Below are 16,074 nucleotides of genomic sequence, written 5' to 3' on the forward strand. Positions count from 1 at the left end.
CCATTCAAAAAAAGTTTTTTTAATTAAAATGTAAAAGTATAATACTTAAAAAGTGATCAAACAGTGGATTTTATTTAGGAATTTAAGTCAGCAAGGCACAAATCTTGGGCTGGATCTCTGTGACCCCTCCTAATGAAGATGCTTCATTTTGCTGGCTGTGAAGATTACAGTTTCCTGGTTACAATTTTTTGGAAGATGCTTTACTTTCAGACACAGCAGGCTGCATCACAGAGCAGGCTTCTGTACTGTCACTTTCAAATTTATGATAAGAGACTGCAATATTTCTAATGCCAAGGATAAAGCGGGCAGTATTTTATTTCATAGACGTAAAATGCTTACGAACTTCTCTTTTTCAAAACGATAGAGTAAAAATATAATGGCATGTGCCTACTTCAAAAGAAAAACGGCCTGGAGGCAGGAGATAGATGTAGTTTCTGTTGTTGATTACATTCACAGTTCCTTCGTTAAAATACTCATCCAGGGCTGGAATACACAGTAATTATAATATACATTATAAAAAAAGTAGTTAAATATTTTACATGTTGTGACGACATTTTATAGTTGTTCTGTGTACATAAATCACATTTTTTCATCCACATATATACTTCACTTCCTTTTCTGTTTCACTCTTTTATTTTTATTTTAATAAAATATGTGCTGAGTTCACAGTGGAGTCCTGCTTTATTATCTATGTTTAACCAAAGTAATTGATTACAGACTACAATAGGAAACTAGGATGCTGTTCTGCTGTTTGCCAAATTATTTTTCTTTCAGAGGATAGCTTTCCCTCCTCCCCCTTTTTCTCCCCTCCCCCTCTTCCCCTTCCCCCTTTATATAGCAATAGCATTTAAACTTGTATACCTCTTTATAGTGCTTTTACAGCCCTCTCTAAGCGGTGTACAGAATCAGCATATTGCCCCCCAAAATCTGGGTCCTTATTTTACCCACTTTGGAAGGATGGAACTTTGAGCCAGTGGGGAGATTTGAACTGCTGAACTACAGCTAGCAGTTAGCTGAAATAGCTTGCAGTGCTGTACTCTTACCACTGTACCACCCTGGCTCTATAAATCTGAGCTCCTTCACTTCTCCTTTTGTCTCTTCATTCATAGTTTATATATTTTTATTTTTTTTCTCTCTTTTGGATACCTTGAGTAAAAAGTTGAAGATAATAATGATAACAGTAGGAGGACTTAGACCACGGGATTGAAATGGCACATCTTATACTTTTTTTTGGTCAATTTCTTTTCTTCCAGAAAAGAAAGCGCAGGTTCCTTCTAGCAGGAAATATTGTTTCCATCAAAGGAAGGCAATCTAGAAGAGTCTTGTAATCATAAGCAGTTGCTAAGTCTACAAGCTGGAAGGTTTCAAAACAGACAAAAACTAATAATATAGGCTTTTAGAGAAGCTTGTCTTGTATCTATAACCTGATAGACCATCTTTCCTCCATGTAGTTTTCTCTGCTGCGGTGTGCCCTCTAAACTGCAGCCATGTCATCAGACGCTGAAATGTCGATTTTCGGGGAAGCTGCCTCTTTTCTCCGGAAGTCAGAAAAGGAGAGAATTGAATCCCAGAACAAGCCTTTTGATGCCAAGACCTCTGTTTATGTGGTGAATGCTAAAGAATCCTATGTGAAAGGTATCGTACAAAGTAAAGATGCAGGAAAAGTCGTAGTCAAGACTGAAAAAGGAGAAGTGAGTAAAGGACGAGAAACCTATTGTCAAAAGCTAGCCTTTATGAGATCAGGTCAACTTATTGATGTCTTTTCTTTCCTAGAATGTGACTGTAAAGGATGACCAAATTTTTCCTATGAACCCTCCCAAATACGATAAAATTGAGGACATGGCCATGATGACCCACCTCAATGAACCTGCTGTCCTGTATAACCTCAAAGAGCGTTATGCAGCCTGGATGATCTACGTGAGTATAGCCATGGTTTCTATTTGCTACTTTCAGCTAGTGCAGTACTGTGGACTCAAATAATGCATGTGTAATCTCTTAAAACCAGTAAAGATCATGAAGAATCTCAACAAATGCGCAATAGAGATTTTAATGATAATCAACTGATTACTTCATTATTTTTACACGGTGTCTAGAAATGAACATGTTTTTACACGGTGTCTAGAAATGAACAACTGGCAAATATTAAGAAAAGGATAAACTTATCCAAACAAAGTTAATAAAGAACAATGTCCAGTTCTGATAACATCAGCCAGCAAAAAGCCTGTTGTCAGACTACAAATTTGCATTGTCAGAGTAATCTGTAATAAGTCAGTTTGGTGATCACAGATTTCTACACAAAATTAACATTCATATAGACAAAAGGCGAGCTATATTGTGTACATAAATAATGTGCAAGGCCTCTGTGCTTGACCTCTGCACTTCTTATAGACAGATTTAGCAGTTTCTGCACCACAGAACGTGCTGTGTGCTTGTTTTTTAAAAACAAACTTTTAGCAACAATAGAACGGATGATACTGCTCTTTTCATGCTACACAGTAAATATCTTTCATTTTTTATTATTTTTTTCTTTATTTTCCTTTTTCAATTCTTTTTCCCTTCCATGTAACTATTTTATGTATGATTCAGTTCCTTAGGGTTTAAGGAAAGTAACAAATATAACAAGCAAACAGATGGTGATATTTCTGTTGTATTTTTGCAGACCTACTCAGGTCTCTTCTGTGTCACTGTCAATCCCTACAAGTGGTTGCCAGTGTACAACCCAGAAGTTGTGTCAGCCTACAGAGGGAAAAAGCGTCAAGAGGCCCCTCCCCACATCTTCTCCATTTCTGACAATGCGTATCAGTTCATGTTAACTGGTGAGTACTAAATGATTGTTTTAAGAGCAAAAAATAATAAGGGTAGGGAAAACAGGAAGAACATGGCTTTTGGGATTCCTTTCAGACCCTTAAGAATTGATGCTCCCCCGAAGAGCATCCAGAATGCAGTGTCCCACATGGTTTTATTAAGGCCCGGTGTGCATGTTTCACCTCTCCTCCAGGAACTGCATTGGTTGACAATTTGCTTCTAGGTGCAATTCAAGGGACTGGTTGTAATTTTTAAAGCCCTTCATGGCTTGATACCAGGTTATCTGAAGGACCGTCTCTTACCAGTCACATCTACTCAACCTACTAGAGTGGGAAGGCAAAGAATATTGCAGGTCCCTTCCTCTAGGGACATACTTCTAGCTGGACCCCCTCTCTGGAACATCATTCACCCAGAGTGTCAGCATTCCAGAAGAACCAAACTCCCATCAAAACCTCCAAGACAGGCATATTCTTCTGGTGCTAATATGGCTTCCAAAGCTGACACAGAGATAAAATTGGCACCCACTCTAAAACTCTCCTAGAAGATGCTGAAGACATAGTTTTGCCAAAGGCCTGGGGAACCCAGAGTGGGATGGAGTCCATTAAATGGGTGTATGTGTTGTCACTAGGATAGGAGTGAGGGGGGCTATTATTTTATTATTTTTAATGATTTTATTTTTATATGATGTTTTTGTATTCATGTAAGCTACTTTGAGTCACCAAGTGTGAGTAGGTAACAATATAAATAAATATATTTATAAATAAATATATAAATTTATAAATAAATTTATAAAGTAAATAAATATTTATTATGATCAATGACAAAAAATTCCACAAATAGATGAGAAAATAAATACTACAGGGGAAAAAAAGAAATAGCAAATAGAGCAATCAAATCACTGATAATGCCTATTATGGTTGTTAAGTCATGATGGTCATCATTCATTCATTTACTGTTTATATGATGCTCATTCCAAAACGGACTCAGAGCGGCTAACAAGAAACATAAATACAACAATAGTTAAATGCAATCAAAATTCAACAATAAAATCAATAATATCATAAAACAATAATATCATAAAAAGAACCAAGCATACATTATAGTCAATCTAATTCCAGGCACGCCGGAAAAGCCAGGTCTTAAATGGCTTTCTGGAATATGAACTATATGAAACATATGTGACCAGACCTACTTTTACAACCATTTTTACAGCAGTTGCTAAGCAAATGTGGAGTCACTAAACAAACATCTTGATCATTAAGAGAACACCATGTTGTTAAGCAAATTCACTGTTTGCTATGGGGCATTTGGCTGAAAATTGCAAATAAATGATTTTTTTCAGTAAAAATTATGTAAATTGCGGTCACATGACTGTGGGATACTGCAAAAGGCCATAAATGAGGACCTGTTGCCAAGCTCTTAAAATGCAATCAGGTGATCACAACAGGAGGAGGGGAAGCTGTTGGAAGTTTGGAACTGGATTATAAGTACCTTCTGGGGGGAGGTGTCCACTGTAACTTAGAATGGTCATTAAGCAAGTGGTCATAGGTTGAGGACTACGTATAGGCAGTAATGCGCAGACAAAAATTTTACAGCCACACTGTGGGTGTGGCTTATTTGGTGGGTGTGGCTTGCTGGCCATGTGATCAGGTGGGAGTGGCTTGAACGATCATTATCGTTCAAGTGAACTGTTAAGTCCACAACTTACAACCTCACCAGTGTTGCTCTCTGGGGTGACAATTTGCTTCGTGTTTCCCTCACTCTCCTTCCTGGGTCACTCCCTGCCTCAGGCTTGGTAGCTAGGCAATAGGGTGCTAATCAGCTGTTGAGAAAAGATGGGGGAGGAAATGGCCCCCCTTCAACTCCTGCCAGTTCTGGTCTCCTTGTCGCTTTTGGAGGAGGGGGATGGGAGGGTGGGATGGTCAACCAGAGCTGGGCACACTGCTTCATTTATGTTGTGAGCCGTCCCGAGTCCTCGAAGAGTGGCAGCATACAAATCCAATAAATAAATAAATAAACTTCCACTGTTGGAACTGTGTTCCACCCCATCCTGCCTGCTGCCCACCCCTGCCTATAGGCAATAAAACATAATATTGCCACATTCGAAGAAACAAAATGATTTGGATAAGACATCTAAATACAGCCTGGAACACTGACTATGAAAATGTTACATGAGGCATCTGTACATCTATATAAAAGGAGCAATACGTGTAGGCCATATAGGAATGGCAAATGCTTCATACATCTGGGGTGGGGTTTTTTAAAAATAATTCCCCTCAATAACAGTAATAAGATGTAATTAGAATGTGTTTTAAGAATATCTCTGCTCTGAGTTTTGGAAAGGGAGAGGAAAAGTCAGCAATTGGTTGAGCTTTTGCCTAACGGCTTGACCATACTGATTCACTGAAGGAAGTTTTGAGGGAATTTCTTTCCCCATGGCCACAGCCTGATCTGACCTTTTTGCAAAGATGATTCCAAAGATGATGTTTCTACTGTTGGCTTCTCCTGCCAACTAAATCAGTTATCCTGATGATGGAGTAAAAGAGGTTGAATTCTGAGCCCCTTTACACAGCTTCTTTTCAAGTCTTTTAAGTAGAAAAAAACAAATAAAGACATGCCTCCTAAGAAACTTTCCCCTTTAAATGGCAGTGAAATATTGAATTAGTTCTAGTGTTCAAGATGTCTTAAAATAATTACATTGATCTGCAAATTAAAGTGGCCATGGTGAAATGGTGAAAGACAAATAGATGAAAACTACTTATTTAGGATATAGTATATATGTGTACACACACACACACAGAGAGAGAGAGAGAGAGAGAGAGAGAGAGAGAGAGAGAGAGAGAGAGAGAGAGAGAGAGAGAGAGAGAGAGAAATACATAAAATGTATTCAGAATAATGTAGGGGTGGGGTTTTGTTCTGTTTTTTTTGCAACATACCATATAATTGTAAAAAGTCACAAGTAACTTTTTAAAAAATCTTTTCAGATCGTGAGAATCAATCCATTTTGATCACGTAAGTATGTCTTTTTTTTACTGGTCCACTTTTGTTCTGTTGATTTCTCTGAAATAAAATTAGGACAATTAACTCACTGTTTTAAAAGAAACTGCAGGACTACTGTATATCACTGGTCAGTTTGAATGCTGTAACAATAATGATTCCTCAAGAACACTTGGAAGCCCCTATTAGGATTCTTCACTAAAACTGCAGTGGAGATCCTTGTAGTTAAACTGGTATAGCAGAAAAAATATATAAATAAACTGGTATAGCAGAGAAGTATTTATTTTATTTTTGTTTGTTTGTTTGTGAAACATGTTCAGGATAGCAGATATAGATATAAACATAAACATAACAAAGTAAATACAGATAAATGAGGACAATAGGGCAGTATGGTAGGCACGCTGATGTGCTTATTCACTCTCCTTACAGACCTCTTAGGAATGGGGTGAGGTCGACAGTAGACAATCTAAGGTTAAAGTTTTGGGGGATTGGGGAAGAAACCACAGAGTCGGGTGGTGAGTTCCAGACATTGATCACTCTGTTGCTGAAGTCCTATTTTCTGCAGTCTAGTCTGCAGTGGTTTATATTAAGTTTGTATCTATTGTGTGCTTGTGTACTGTTGTGGTTGAAGCTGAAGTAGTCATTGACAGGTAGGACAATGTGGAAGATAATTTTATGAACAAGGAGGGCAAAATTATTTTAGCTAGAAAGCCAATAGCGGGTAGAACAACTCTTTACACCACATGCATGTATAACAATAAGGTTTGAAACTGAGATTCTTCCAATCGCCCTCCCCACTTTATGGTGCAATTGGATTTGAAAAACACCACCAACAAAACTACAGTATGGGTCAGAAGAGATCGTTTCAGAGGAGAAATAACTCATATCCATGGCAGGCGAGTTTAAACTTGGAATTTATCCCTAATTCTTAGTGACTAATTAGTGACTAATTTATCCCATCCCTACTTCTTAGTGACCTGGAGTTGGAATCTCAATGAAATTTATTTCTAACACAATAATGGAAGTCTTCTTTGAATCAACAGCGGAGAATCTGGTGCTGGAAAAACTGTGAACACGAAACGTGTCATCCAGTACTTTGCAACAATTGCAGTCTCTTCTGACAAGAAAAAGGAAGAAGCAACCCAAGGCAAAATGCATGTACGTGATTGGGTTGTTTTTTTTTGTAAAAAATAAAAAGTGACTACCTAAAATTTTCCTGTGATGAAACAAATTGAAATTAATCATGATATTTTCATTGAAGGGCACCCTTGAAGATCAAATCATCAGTGCCAATCCCTTGCTAGAGGCTTTTGGAAATGCCAAGACTGTGAGGAATGACAACTCTTCACGCTTTGTAAGTCCTGTGCAAAATAGGACAAATACTTTCATGTGTGAAAAACTGAATGCCACCTCTGTTTGCAAGTTAACAGAGTAAAATAATGTCACCCCAAATTTTTATTATGCCTTCTCTTCTTTAAAGGGCAAATTCATCAGAATCCACTTTGGTACCACTGGCAAGCTGGCTTCTGCAGACATTGAGACATGTAAGGGAAATTTATTCCTGTGTTTAGTTGATGCTGTCTTTCTTCCTTAACTCATGCAACTTAATTGCTTTTCCAGATCTGCTGGAGAAGTCCAGAGTTACCTTCCAGCTCAAGGCTGAAAGGAGCTACCACATCTTTTACCAGATCATGTCCAATAAGAGGCCAGAACTGATTGGTAAGAAGAATCATCCATTTGGAGGACTACTTCCACTATGAAACATTTAAAGATGTGCTGATGCTCTAAAATGAAATCATGTTTGTGCTTCTTTTTCTGCAGAGATGCTTCTGATTACTACCAACCCATATGACTTCCATTTTGTCAGCCAGGGTGAGATCACTGTTGCCAGCATTGATGATCAAGAAGAGTTGATGGCAACAGATGTAAGTAATTTGCAAAATTGAGGACATGAAATATTAACTTGATTGCATATCCATTTTTGGTATATCATCTTTTGGCCCGATTATGTTAGCAGTGAAAATATTTTTAAATGTCCCAGTAGAAAGAAACACTGGTGTTTCAGTTGGAGTGCTTCAGGGAATAGCAATAGTGGAAGGAAATTCCCTTATTATTCCATCTTTCTTTTAAACAAAACTTACTGCTGCTACAAAAAAAAGTTTTGATAGTCTCGCTTTTAAATTTTTCTCTTTTTATAATGAGTCATTGATCAAGCAATGTGGGCAGGTTAGAAATCATGAGAACCTAAAGGAATTGCTAACTCCTTTTCCAGAAGGAATTCTATCCTGATGCAGTATTTCAAGGCCAGTTTAAAAAAAAATCACAGGTCACTCATTACTGGAATGTATTACCATATTTTTCAGAGTATAAAACGCACTGGAATATAACCTTCGTTTTGGGGGAGGAAAATAGGGGGGGGGGAATCTACCTACTAGGTATTCATCTGACTAGTGTCCTTAGCCTCAGCACATTATTTTATCCCCTGGTTAGGATTGAAAACCCCTTTTTCAGAGGGAGTAAGAATGAAAACAACTCTGCAAATACTTAGGGGAAGGAAAAACCTGTTTTGGAGGGAGCAGGAAGCTGGGGAGATTGTTAGCACCTAGTTAGGGCTGGGGGGAAAAAGCTTCAAAAAACTACATTCAGAGTATATGATGCAACCAAATTTTCAGCCTCATTTATGGAGGAAAAAGGTGCATCTTATACTCTGAAAAATACGGTAAGTTTTCCAACTACAAGTAGGCTAGAGCATTGTGTTGCATCTAGCATATCAGGCAGTATCTTGACTATAGATTTCATTGTCAGAGTGCCATTGACATCTTGGGCTTCACTGCTGATGAAAAGACAGCCATTTACAAGCTGACTGGAGCTGTTATGCACTATGGGAATATGAAATTCAAGCAGAAGCAGCGAGAGGAGCAGGCTGAGCCAGACGGCACTGAAGGTATTTGGCTACGGAATGACAAACATGATATGCTAAGACCCAGAATATGATATGGAGAATGTAGTACAACATATCGTTTACAGAACTGCAAGGATATTGCATTTTATTATAAGTGTTTTCCTTACTAGACAAAAGTGCTTTTTAAAAGTTTAGTTTTAGAAGCAAATAAATAGGAAAATGAAAATGTATTTTAAATGGCTATTTTGCCATTTGCTAGATATACAATACCTTCTGCAAACTTTGGGAATGTGATCATCTCCATTCCATACAAAGCTGACTGAAGTTTTACACATGTGCTTTAGGGTGTTCCTCTCCCAAATAATAATACTGTTAACCAAATCAATAATTTAAAATGCTAATTAGGAGTTCGGGGGGGAAATCTGGATGGCCTATTTGTCAAAATTAGAGGCTGTTTTGGTCTTTTAGAAGAGTTGAAAATTATATTTTTTCTAATACACACTGATCATATCTTCCTTTCTGTGCTCAGTTGCTGACAAGGCTGCCTACCTCATGAATCTCAACTCAGCAGATCTTCTGAAAGCTCTGTGCTATCCCCGGGTCAAGGTCGGCAATGAATATGTCACCAAAGGCCAAACTGTCCAGCAGGTAAGTCTTTCTAAAATCAAAGGGAAAGCTAAAATATTAATTACACTCTTTACGTGAATGTTCTATGCTGGCTATATCACCAATTTATTCTTCTAGGTCTACAATAATGTAGGTGCTCTGGCTAAAGCTGTCTTTGAGAAGATGTTCTTGTGGATGGTCGTTCGTATCAACCAACAATTGGATACCAAACAACCCAGACAATACTTCATTGGTGTGCTGGACATTGCTGGCTTTGAGATCTTTGATGTAAGGAAATGACCAAGCAAACAGTTCTTGTTATCCCGTCTTCCTATCACAGTTTTGTTTCACTATCTTTGTTCTGAAATGTTTTTGTTAGTTCATAACATAGACTTAGATATTTTTATTTGCAATTTTCAACTTAAAGAACATTGCAGCAGACTTCTAAAAAATGTGTCAATACGCATACACATGCAATTGATCATACATATCTTCAGAATTTAACAGGTAGTCAGTTTGGGGAAGCTCTGCAATGTATTAGCAAACTTGTTACCAAGAAAGGAAGGAATTTAATTAGCAGCTCCATCCCTATGGAAAAGAGAAAATAAACATATAGCTTGCTTATTTATCTATCTATCTATCTATCTATCTATCTATCTATCTATCTATCTATCTATCTATCTATCTATCTATCTAGCGATAAAAACAGAATGTAAAAATCCAATAATAAAACAGCTAAAAACCCTTGTTATAAAACCAATCATACATACAGACATACCATGCATAAATTGTAGAAGCCTAGGGGGAAAGATTATCTTAGTTTCCCCATGCCTGATGGCAGAGGTGGGTTTTGAGGAGCTTATGAAAGGCAAGGAGAGTGGGGGCTATTCTAATCTCTGGGGGGAGTTGGTTCCAGAGGGCCGGGGCCGCCACAGAGAAGGCTCTTCCCCTGGGCCCCGCCAACCGACATTGTTTAGTTAAAAATTAGTATCATTCTGTTTAAAGTATCTATAATTATTGTTCAAGATAATAGCTATTGGCTTAATGCAGAACCTTAGAAGATTTTTTTAATAACTCAGCATAATACTGATATTAAATAGATAAACAGATGAAAAATACTTTACAATTAAACATTTGGAAATTAAGAATGGATAACACATTGTGTGTTTTAAAACAAATTCTTTCTTTTCTTTCTCTCTCAAGTTCAACAGCTTAGAGCAGCTCTGCATCAACTTCACCAATGAGAAACTGCAACAGTTTTTCAACCATCACATGTTTGTCCTGGAGCAAGAAGAGTACAAGAAAGAAGGAATTGAATGGGAGTTCATTGACTTTGGGATGGACTTGGCTGCCTGCATTGAGCTCATTGAGAAGGTTTGTTTTATAGTAGACATAACTCATGCATACTTCAGATGGGATAAGAAATGCTTTAGGTTTCTCTCAACTGATTTAATTTTGCAGCAATTTCAACTAATGACTGTTAACTGCCTTGGCATAAGTGAACTGTACCCCTGGTTATAGCTATAAAGATATATCTTTTATGGGGCAGCTATATTAGTAACAATGCTTCCATACTCAATATATTTTTGAATGCTTGTTATGATGTTAATCATATTTCTTCATAGACTATTGCAAGAAAGCCATTGTTTTTGGCTGAAAATTACTAACTATGACCTTATTTGAAGTCGTATATAATAACTGTAGTGGCCAACTGTCTTTCACTCATTGTTTTACAGCCCATGGGCATTTTCTCCATCCTGGAAGAAGAGTGCATGTTCCCCAAGGCAACAGACACCTCTTTCAAGAACAAGCTGTATGACCAGCACCTTGGCAAGAGTAACAACTTCCAAAAACCCAAGCCTGCCAAAGGCAAGGCTGAAGCCCACTTTTCCTTGGTACACTATGCTGGCACTGTTGATTACAACATTAGCGGCTGGCTGGACAAGAATAAGGACCCCCTGAATGAAACCGTGGTGGGTCTGTATCAGAAATCTTCCATGAAGACCTTGGCCGTACTGTTTGCCGACCGTCCAGCAGAAGGTAATTCTTAACACTTGAAAAAGATTCATAAACATCATTCAGAGTAAAAAAAAACCCTGCCCATGTACGGAATAGTTCAGTACTATCCTATTTTTGTTTATATACAGGTTAGAGAACCCTCAGCATAGGAGCTCATATCCGTAAACCTAAAAATGGAAAAATCACATAACTTGCGCTTTATGTCAAGAGTTAAAATAAATTGTGGTTTTGTAAATGATAATGTCCCCAGTAGCAACCAGTTTGTGAATGGGTAAACCCTTAACAACCATTTTTGCAAATGTCCATGTTCTCAATATTTCAAATGTGTCTATCAGTCCCTAAAGGTACAGCCTGCCTTAAAATGATTTAAACCAGATATTTCCTAATACTGGCATCATAAGTAACATTACTAGTGATCGGCGAACCCAACAGTGTTTGGGTTTGGCAAGTTCGGGTGAACTTGCTGTGAATTTCGGGTGAGTTCACTGAACCCGAATCCGAACACTCCGTGATGTCGAAGTTCCGCCCCCGGAATCCCATTGTGGGATTTCCCAGCTCCTTTTGCTGAAAGGACCTCCCTTTGTTTGCTTAGAAGAGAGGGCAGAAGCATTGCCAGTTGTATAGTACAATGGTTAGCACTCTGGACTTTGAATCCAGTGATCCAGGTTCAAATCTCAGTGGAACCTCTGTTTTAAAAAAGTTTTATTATTTTATTTATTTATTTATTTATTTATTTATTATCATCATCATCATCAACATAATCATCATCATGCTTCTTTATATAATAAAAGGGGTTTGGATCCTTTTAATGCTTTCTTAGTGGGAAAAAAAGAAAGCATTAAAAGGACCCTCCAGCTGTTTGGGGCCAAAAGGGAACCTTCCCGATGTGCCCATGGAAATAATTAATAAATAATGATGATGATGATGATGATGATGATAATAATAAAATAAATAAATAAATAAATAAATAAATAAATAAAAATTTAAAAAAAATTAAAAAGGAGGTTCCACAAGATTTGAACCCAGATCGCTGGATTCAAAGTCCAGAGTGCTAACCATCACACTATAGAACTGGCAATGCTTTTGCCCTATCCTCCAAGCAAGTAAAGGGAGGTCCTTTTCCTGAATACAGTACAGTATTTCAAATACAAAGCCTTTCCCTCCTATTTTTTCCAAATCAATGAAAGTTTAGTTGTTCTATTTCCTATCTTTAAGGCTGGCATTTGATCAGAGTTTACCTAGCAGTGTAGTCTGCCTTTAATTCTTGTCACATCAACTGCAGTTTATGTGACAAGATTATAGTTATTCTCATAGCTATAATCACATACATATAAGATTGGTATATCTTGTTTAGCAAACTGTAATGCAACAATATGATACACCGAATGCCTATTGTTAGTTTCTTGTGCTGTAGGATAAATTGTTACATCCCAGATAACTCTCTAATTGTAATTCCCCCACCTTTTATTTTCTTTTTCCAGAGGGCAAGAAAGCTGCCAAGAAGAAGGGCTCCTCCTTCCAGACTGTGTCTGCGCTTTTCAGGGTATGGAAATCAGATGTCCTTATCCTTTATTCCTTCGAGGACACTCATGCAGGAATAATATGCCTTTCTATATAAACTGAGGATATCTGTGGGGAGGGGTAAAATATGAGGAAAGAGGTACCTCTGTGATAGAATACATGTTTTACTGCCATACAAAAATACAGTTTTTGGCAGTTGCAGAATTGAAGATGGGAGAGCCATTGTCTGATTCTTGATTGGCAGTGGCTTTCCAAGCGAGAAGGTAAAAGAAAAGTCCACCAAAGTTGAACATAGAACAAGAGTCCAACTGCAATTGACTTGACTTCATAGATTAACTTCACATAAAGCAGCTTTCAATATTCATAAACTGATAGAACAATAGACATATTTAGCCCCCTCAGAGGAGGAAAAACAAGATAAGAACAATTGAATATTAGTTCACAGTATTCTGGAACAATAGAAATCTACCCATGCATTACAGTTAAGATTATAGACACTGAACACAGTAAACAATTCTGTTGGGTTTTTAAAGCCATGAGTTGTTAAACAATTCTTAATCACAACAGCATTTAATTAAAATATCTGTACATGCTCCCAAAAGGTAAACAACATGCACTGTCCTAAAAAAGTTAACCAATATATCAATAAAATTGTCATCTGATTCAGAATAAGGCAAAAGTGTTAAAAGGCTGTTTGTGAGAATGAGGGGAAAATTCACAGTAGATTTTTTTCTGGCTACCTATGACAAAATGTGGAGTTCATTCTTTAGGGTTTTTTTCTTAACATATAAATTTTCCCTCTTTTTTGAATTTTTGTTTGTTTTCAAATCCTACAGGAAAACTTAAACAAGCTGATGACCAACTTGAGGAGCACTCACCCACATTTTGTGCGCTGCCTCATCCCCAATGAAACTAAAACTCCTGGTAAGATACAGAACTGTCTTGGATATTAAAATGAAAAATGTCGTCTACCCTTTGTACATATTGTAGCATCTTTTTTTCCTGTGGTTTTTCTAAGGTGCCATGGAACACGAGCTTGTATTGCACCAACTGAGATGTAATGGTGTGCTTGAAGGTATCCGAATTTGCAGGAAAGGCTTCCCAAGCAGGATTATTTATGCTGATTTCAAACAGAGGTCAGATTGATTTCCAGCTACTTACTTCTTTCGATTCTGTTTCTAATGTCTCCATCTTACAGCAATTTAAATTTTAGTAACTTCAATTATTGAATGCAATAATAGTTCTAAATAATTTTGCCACCGGTTCATGTGCACTCCCAGGCGTGCATGACACTTCTGCCCATGCACATAAGTGTTCCAAGTGGGTATGCAGAGCTCCTGCCACTGCCGTTACTGGTTCTAAGAACTGGTTCAAACCAGGAGCAACCCACCCACTGCCCATATGGTCTAGTGGGAAGCAGAGAGACCTAGGCTTTCTGATCCTACCTTGAATATGGATGAATTTGGGCCAATAATTCTCATTTCTAAAAAGGCAATGGCAAACTATTTATTTATTTTATTTTATTTATTAATTTGGATTTCTATGCTGCCCATCTCCATGGTCTCAGGGCAGCTCACAACATATTTGAGCAAATGGTTATGTCCATATAGTTGTCAGGAGTAGTGATGGGCAAACCCAACGAAGTTCGGGTTCGAGGGATTCGGGCGAACTTTGTATGAAATTCAGGTGATGTCTCCGAACCCGAACACCAAACTTTTTGAAAATACTGTAGAGCCACGTGCAAGAAAGGGGTCCTCTGTGACATCAAAGACCCGCCCCTCGAGTCACAGCATGGGATTCCCCACCTCATTTTGCTTGCAGCACCACTGCAACATCCATTTACATAATTACTTGACCAATTGCAATGACATATGTTCGCAATAAGGTTGAGGAAATTTCATTTGGGAAAGAGGGAATGATGTTTGGAGGCAGGGGACGGTGGGGGAGAAGACACATTACATATAAATTGGTTTCAGGAAAGATTATTAACTTAAAATTGCCCTAGAGACATGTATAAGATTGAGGAAGTACAATTCCCATTGGGATTTCCATCACATAGTCTGTACTGTTAACAGCACTGCCCCAAAGCTTTCCATTAGCCTTCATAGAGAAAATAACCCAAACCTATCCACAAAGCAATATTTTTGAGCCCTGCCATGCCTTTGCCCACAAAATCAAAATAAATGGAATGAAATAAAGTTTTAAAAATGTAAAAGTGGAAGTGTAGCAGAGAGCAACTGCCCTTCTGCCCCCCCCGCCATCTTTTTCTTCTTCAGCCCTGTATGGCTGTCTATGCTGGTATGCTCACCCAAGTTTTCTTGTCTCTTTAACTTGTATGAAGAGTCTTTGAAGAAAATATCTCCCTTTCTGTGTAGCTGAAACAAAGTTTGTAGGTCTTTGAAATCTCCCTAAGCTATCTCTCCCTCTCAGTAGAACTAGCAATAAACTTCCCTCCCTAGCTGGTATCTCTTACAATGGAGATGGACCGCATGGTGCTGCCTTTTATAGAGGCAGGCCAGGTGTCCTTGGGGACCAATCTAAGCCATGCATCCTGCTGGCCAATCAATGGTCAGCAGGACACATGGCCAATCACAGCCTTTTATTTACCTTTATGTCCGGAGACTGCATGGCCTCAGGTAAAAAGAAGGCTGTCCATTGGTCCGTCGCTTTGCCACGTTGCGGGATTCGGTCCAAACCCCGAACTTCAGCACGGATATTTGTCAAAATTCAGGTTTGGGTTCGGCATCATGAATGGTACAAAATTCAGTACAAACCCGAATTGTGCGAGTTCGGTTCGCCCATCACTAGTCAGGAGTACTGCGAATAGAATAGAATAGAATAGAATTGTTTAATGGCCAAATGTGATTGGGCACACAAGGAATTTGTCATTGGTGCATATGCTCTCAGTGTATGTAAAAGAAAAGATACATTTGTCAAGAATCATAAGGTACAACACTTTACGATTGTCATAGGGTACAAATAAGCAATCAGGAAACAATAATAATATAAATTGGAAATATTATTATTAAACAACAAACAGGAACACACTAATTTCCTTTCATTGAAAACAAACTTGAAGTCCTCTAAACTGAAAACCCAGGAAGAAACAGTAAATAGTTCTGCTGTTATCCAAACTGAAAGCAGAATGCTTAATAGAATTTTTGAGTACAATGTAAACTTTCTTATAAATAGATACCATTATTCAGAGCTCTTAACTGATTAAC

The 16,074-nt window shown here is 37.9% G+C and overlaps 1 protein-coding gene across 1 annotated transcript in view; it reads left to right on the plus strand.

The window, feature by feature from the left end:
- The first annotated feature begins 1,487 nt into the window (after positions 1–1,487).
- LOC139161091 (myosin-1B) overlaps positions 1,488–16,074 on the plus strand; it is a 28,427-nt gene continuing 13,840 nt past the window's right edge. Inside the window, exons 1-17 of the mRNA XM_070739786.1 lie at positions 1,488–1,691; positions 1,774–1,917; positions 2,660–2,816; positions 5,790–5,817; positions 6,846–6,960; positions 7,064–7,156; positions 7,283–7,346; positions 7,423–7,521; positions 7,624–7,727; positions 8,608–8,746; positions 9,234–9,352; positions 9,449–9,598; positions 10,514–10,684; positions 11,047–11,350; positions 12,811–12,872; positions 13,687–13,774; positions 13,869–13,986. Of these exons, the coding sequence (XP_070595887.1) occupies positions 1,488–1,691; positions 1,774–1,917; positions 2,660–2,816; positions 5,790–5,817; positions 6,846–6,960; positions 7,064–7,156; positions 7,283–7,346; positions 7,423–7,521; positions 7,624–7,727; positions 8,608–8,746; positions 9,234–9,352; positions 9,449–9,598; positions 10,514–10,684; positions 11,047–11,350; positions 12,811–12,872; positions 13,687–13,774; positions 13,869–13,986 (2,159 nt within the window). The remainder of the gene's footprint in view (positions 1,692–1,773; positions 1,918–2,659; positions 2,817–5,789; positions 5,818–6,845; positions 6,961–7,063; positions 7,157–7,282; positions 7,347–7,422; positions 7,522–7,623; positions 7,728–8,607; positions 8,747–9,233; positions 9,353–9,448; positions 9,599–10,513; positions 10,685–11,046; positions 11,351–12,810; positions 12,873–13,686; positions 13,775–13,868; positions 13,987–16,074) is intronic.

This window comes from Erythrolamprus reginae, chromosome 2 (genome assembly GCF_031021105.1).
Source record: "Erythrolamprus reginae isolate rEryReg1 chromosome 2, rEryReg1.hap1, whole genome shotgun sequence".
Lineage (NCBI taxonomy): Eukaryota > Metazoa > Chordata > Lepidosauria > Squamata > Dipsadidae > Erythrolamprus > Erythrolamprus reginae.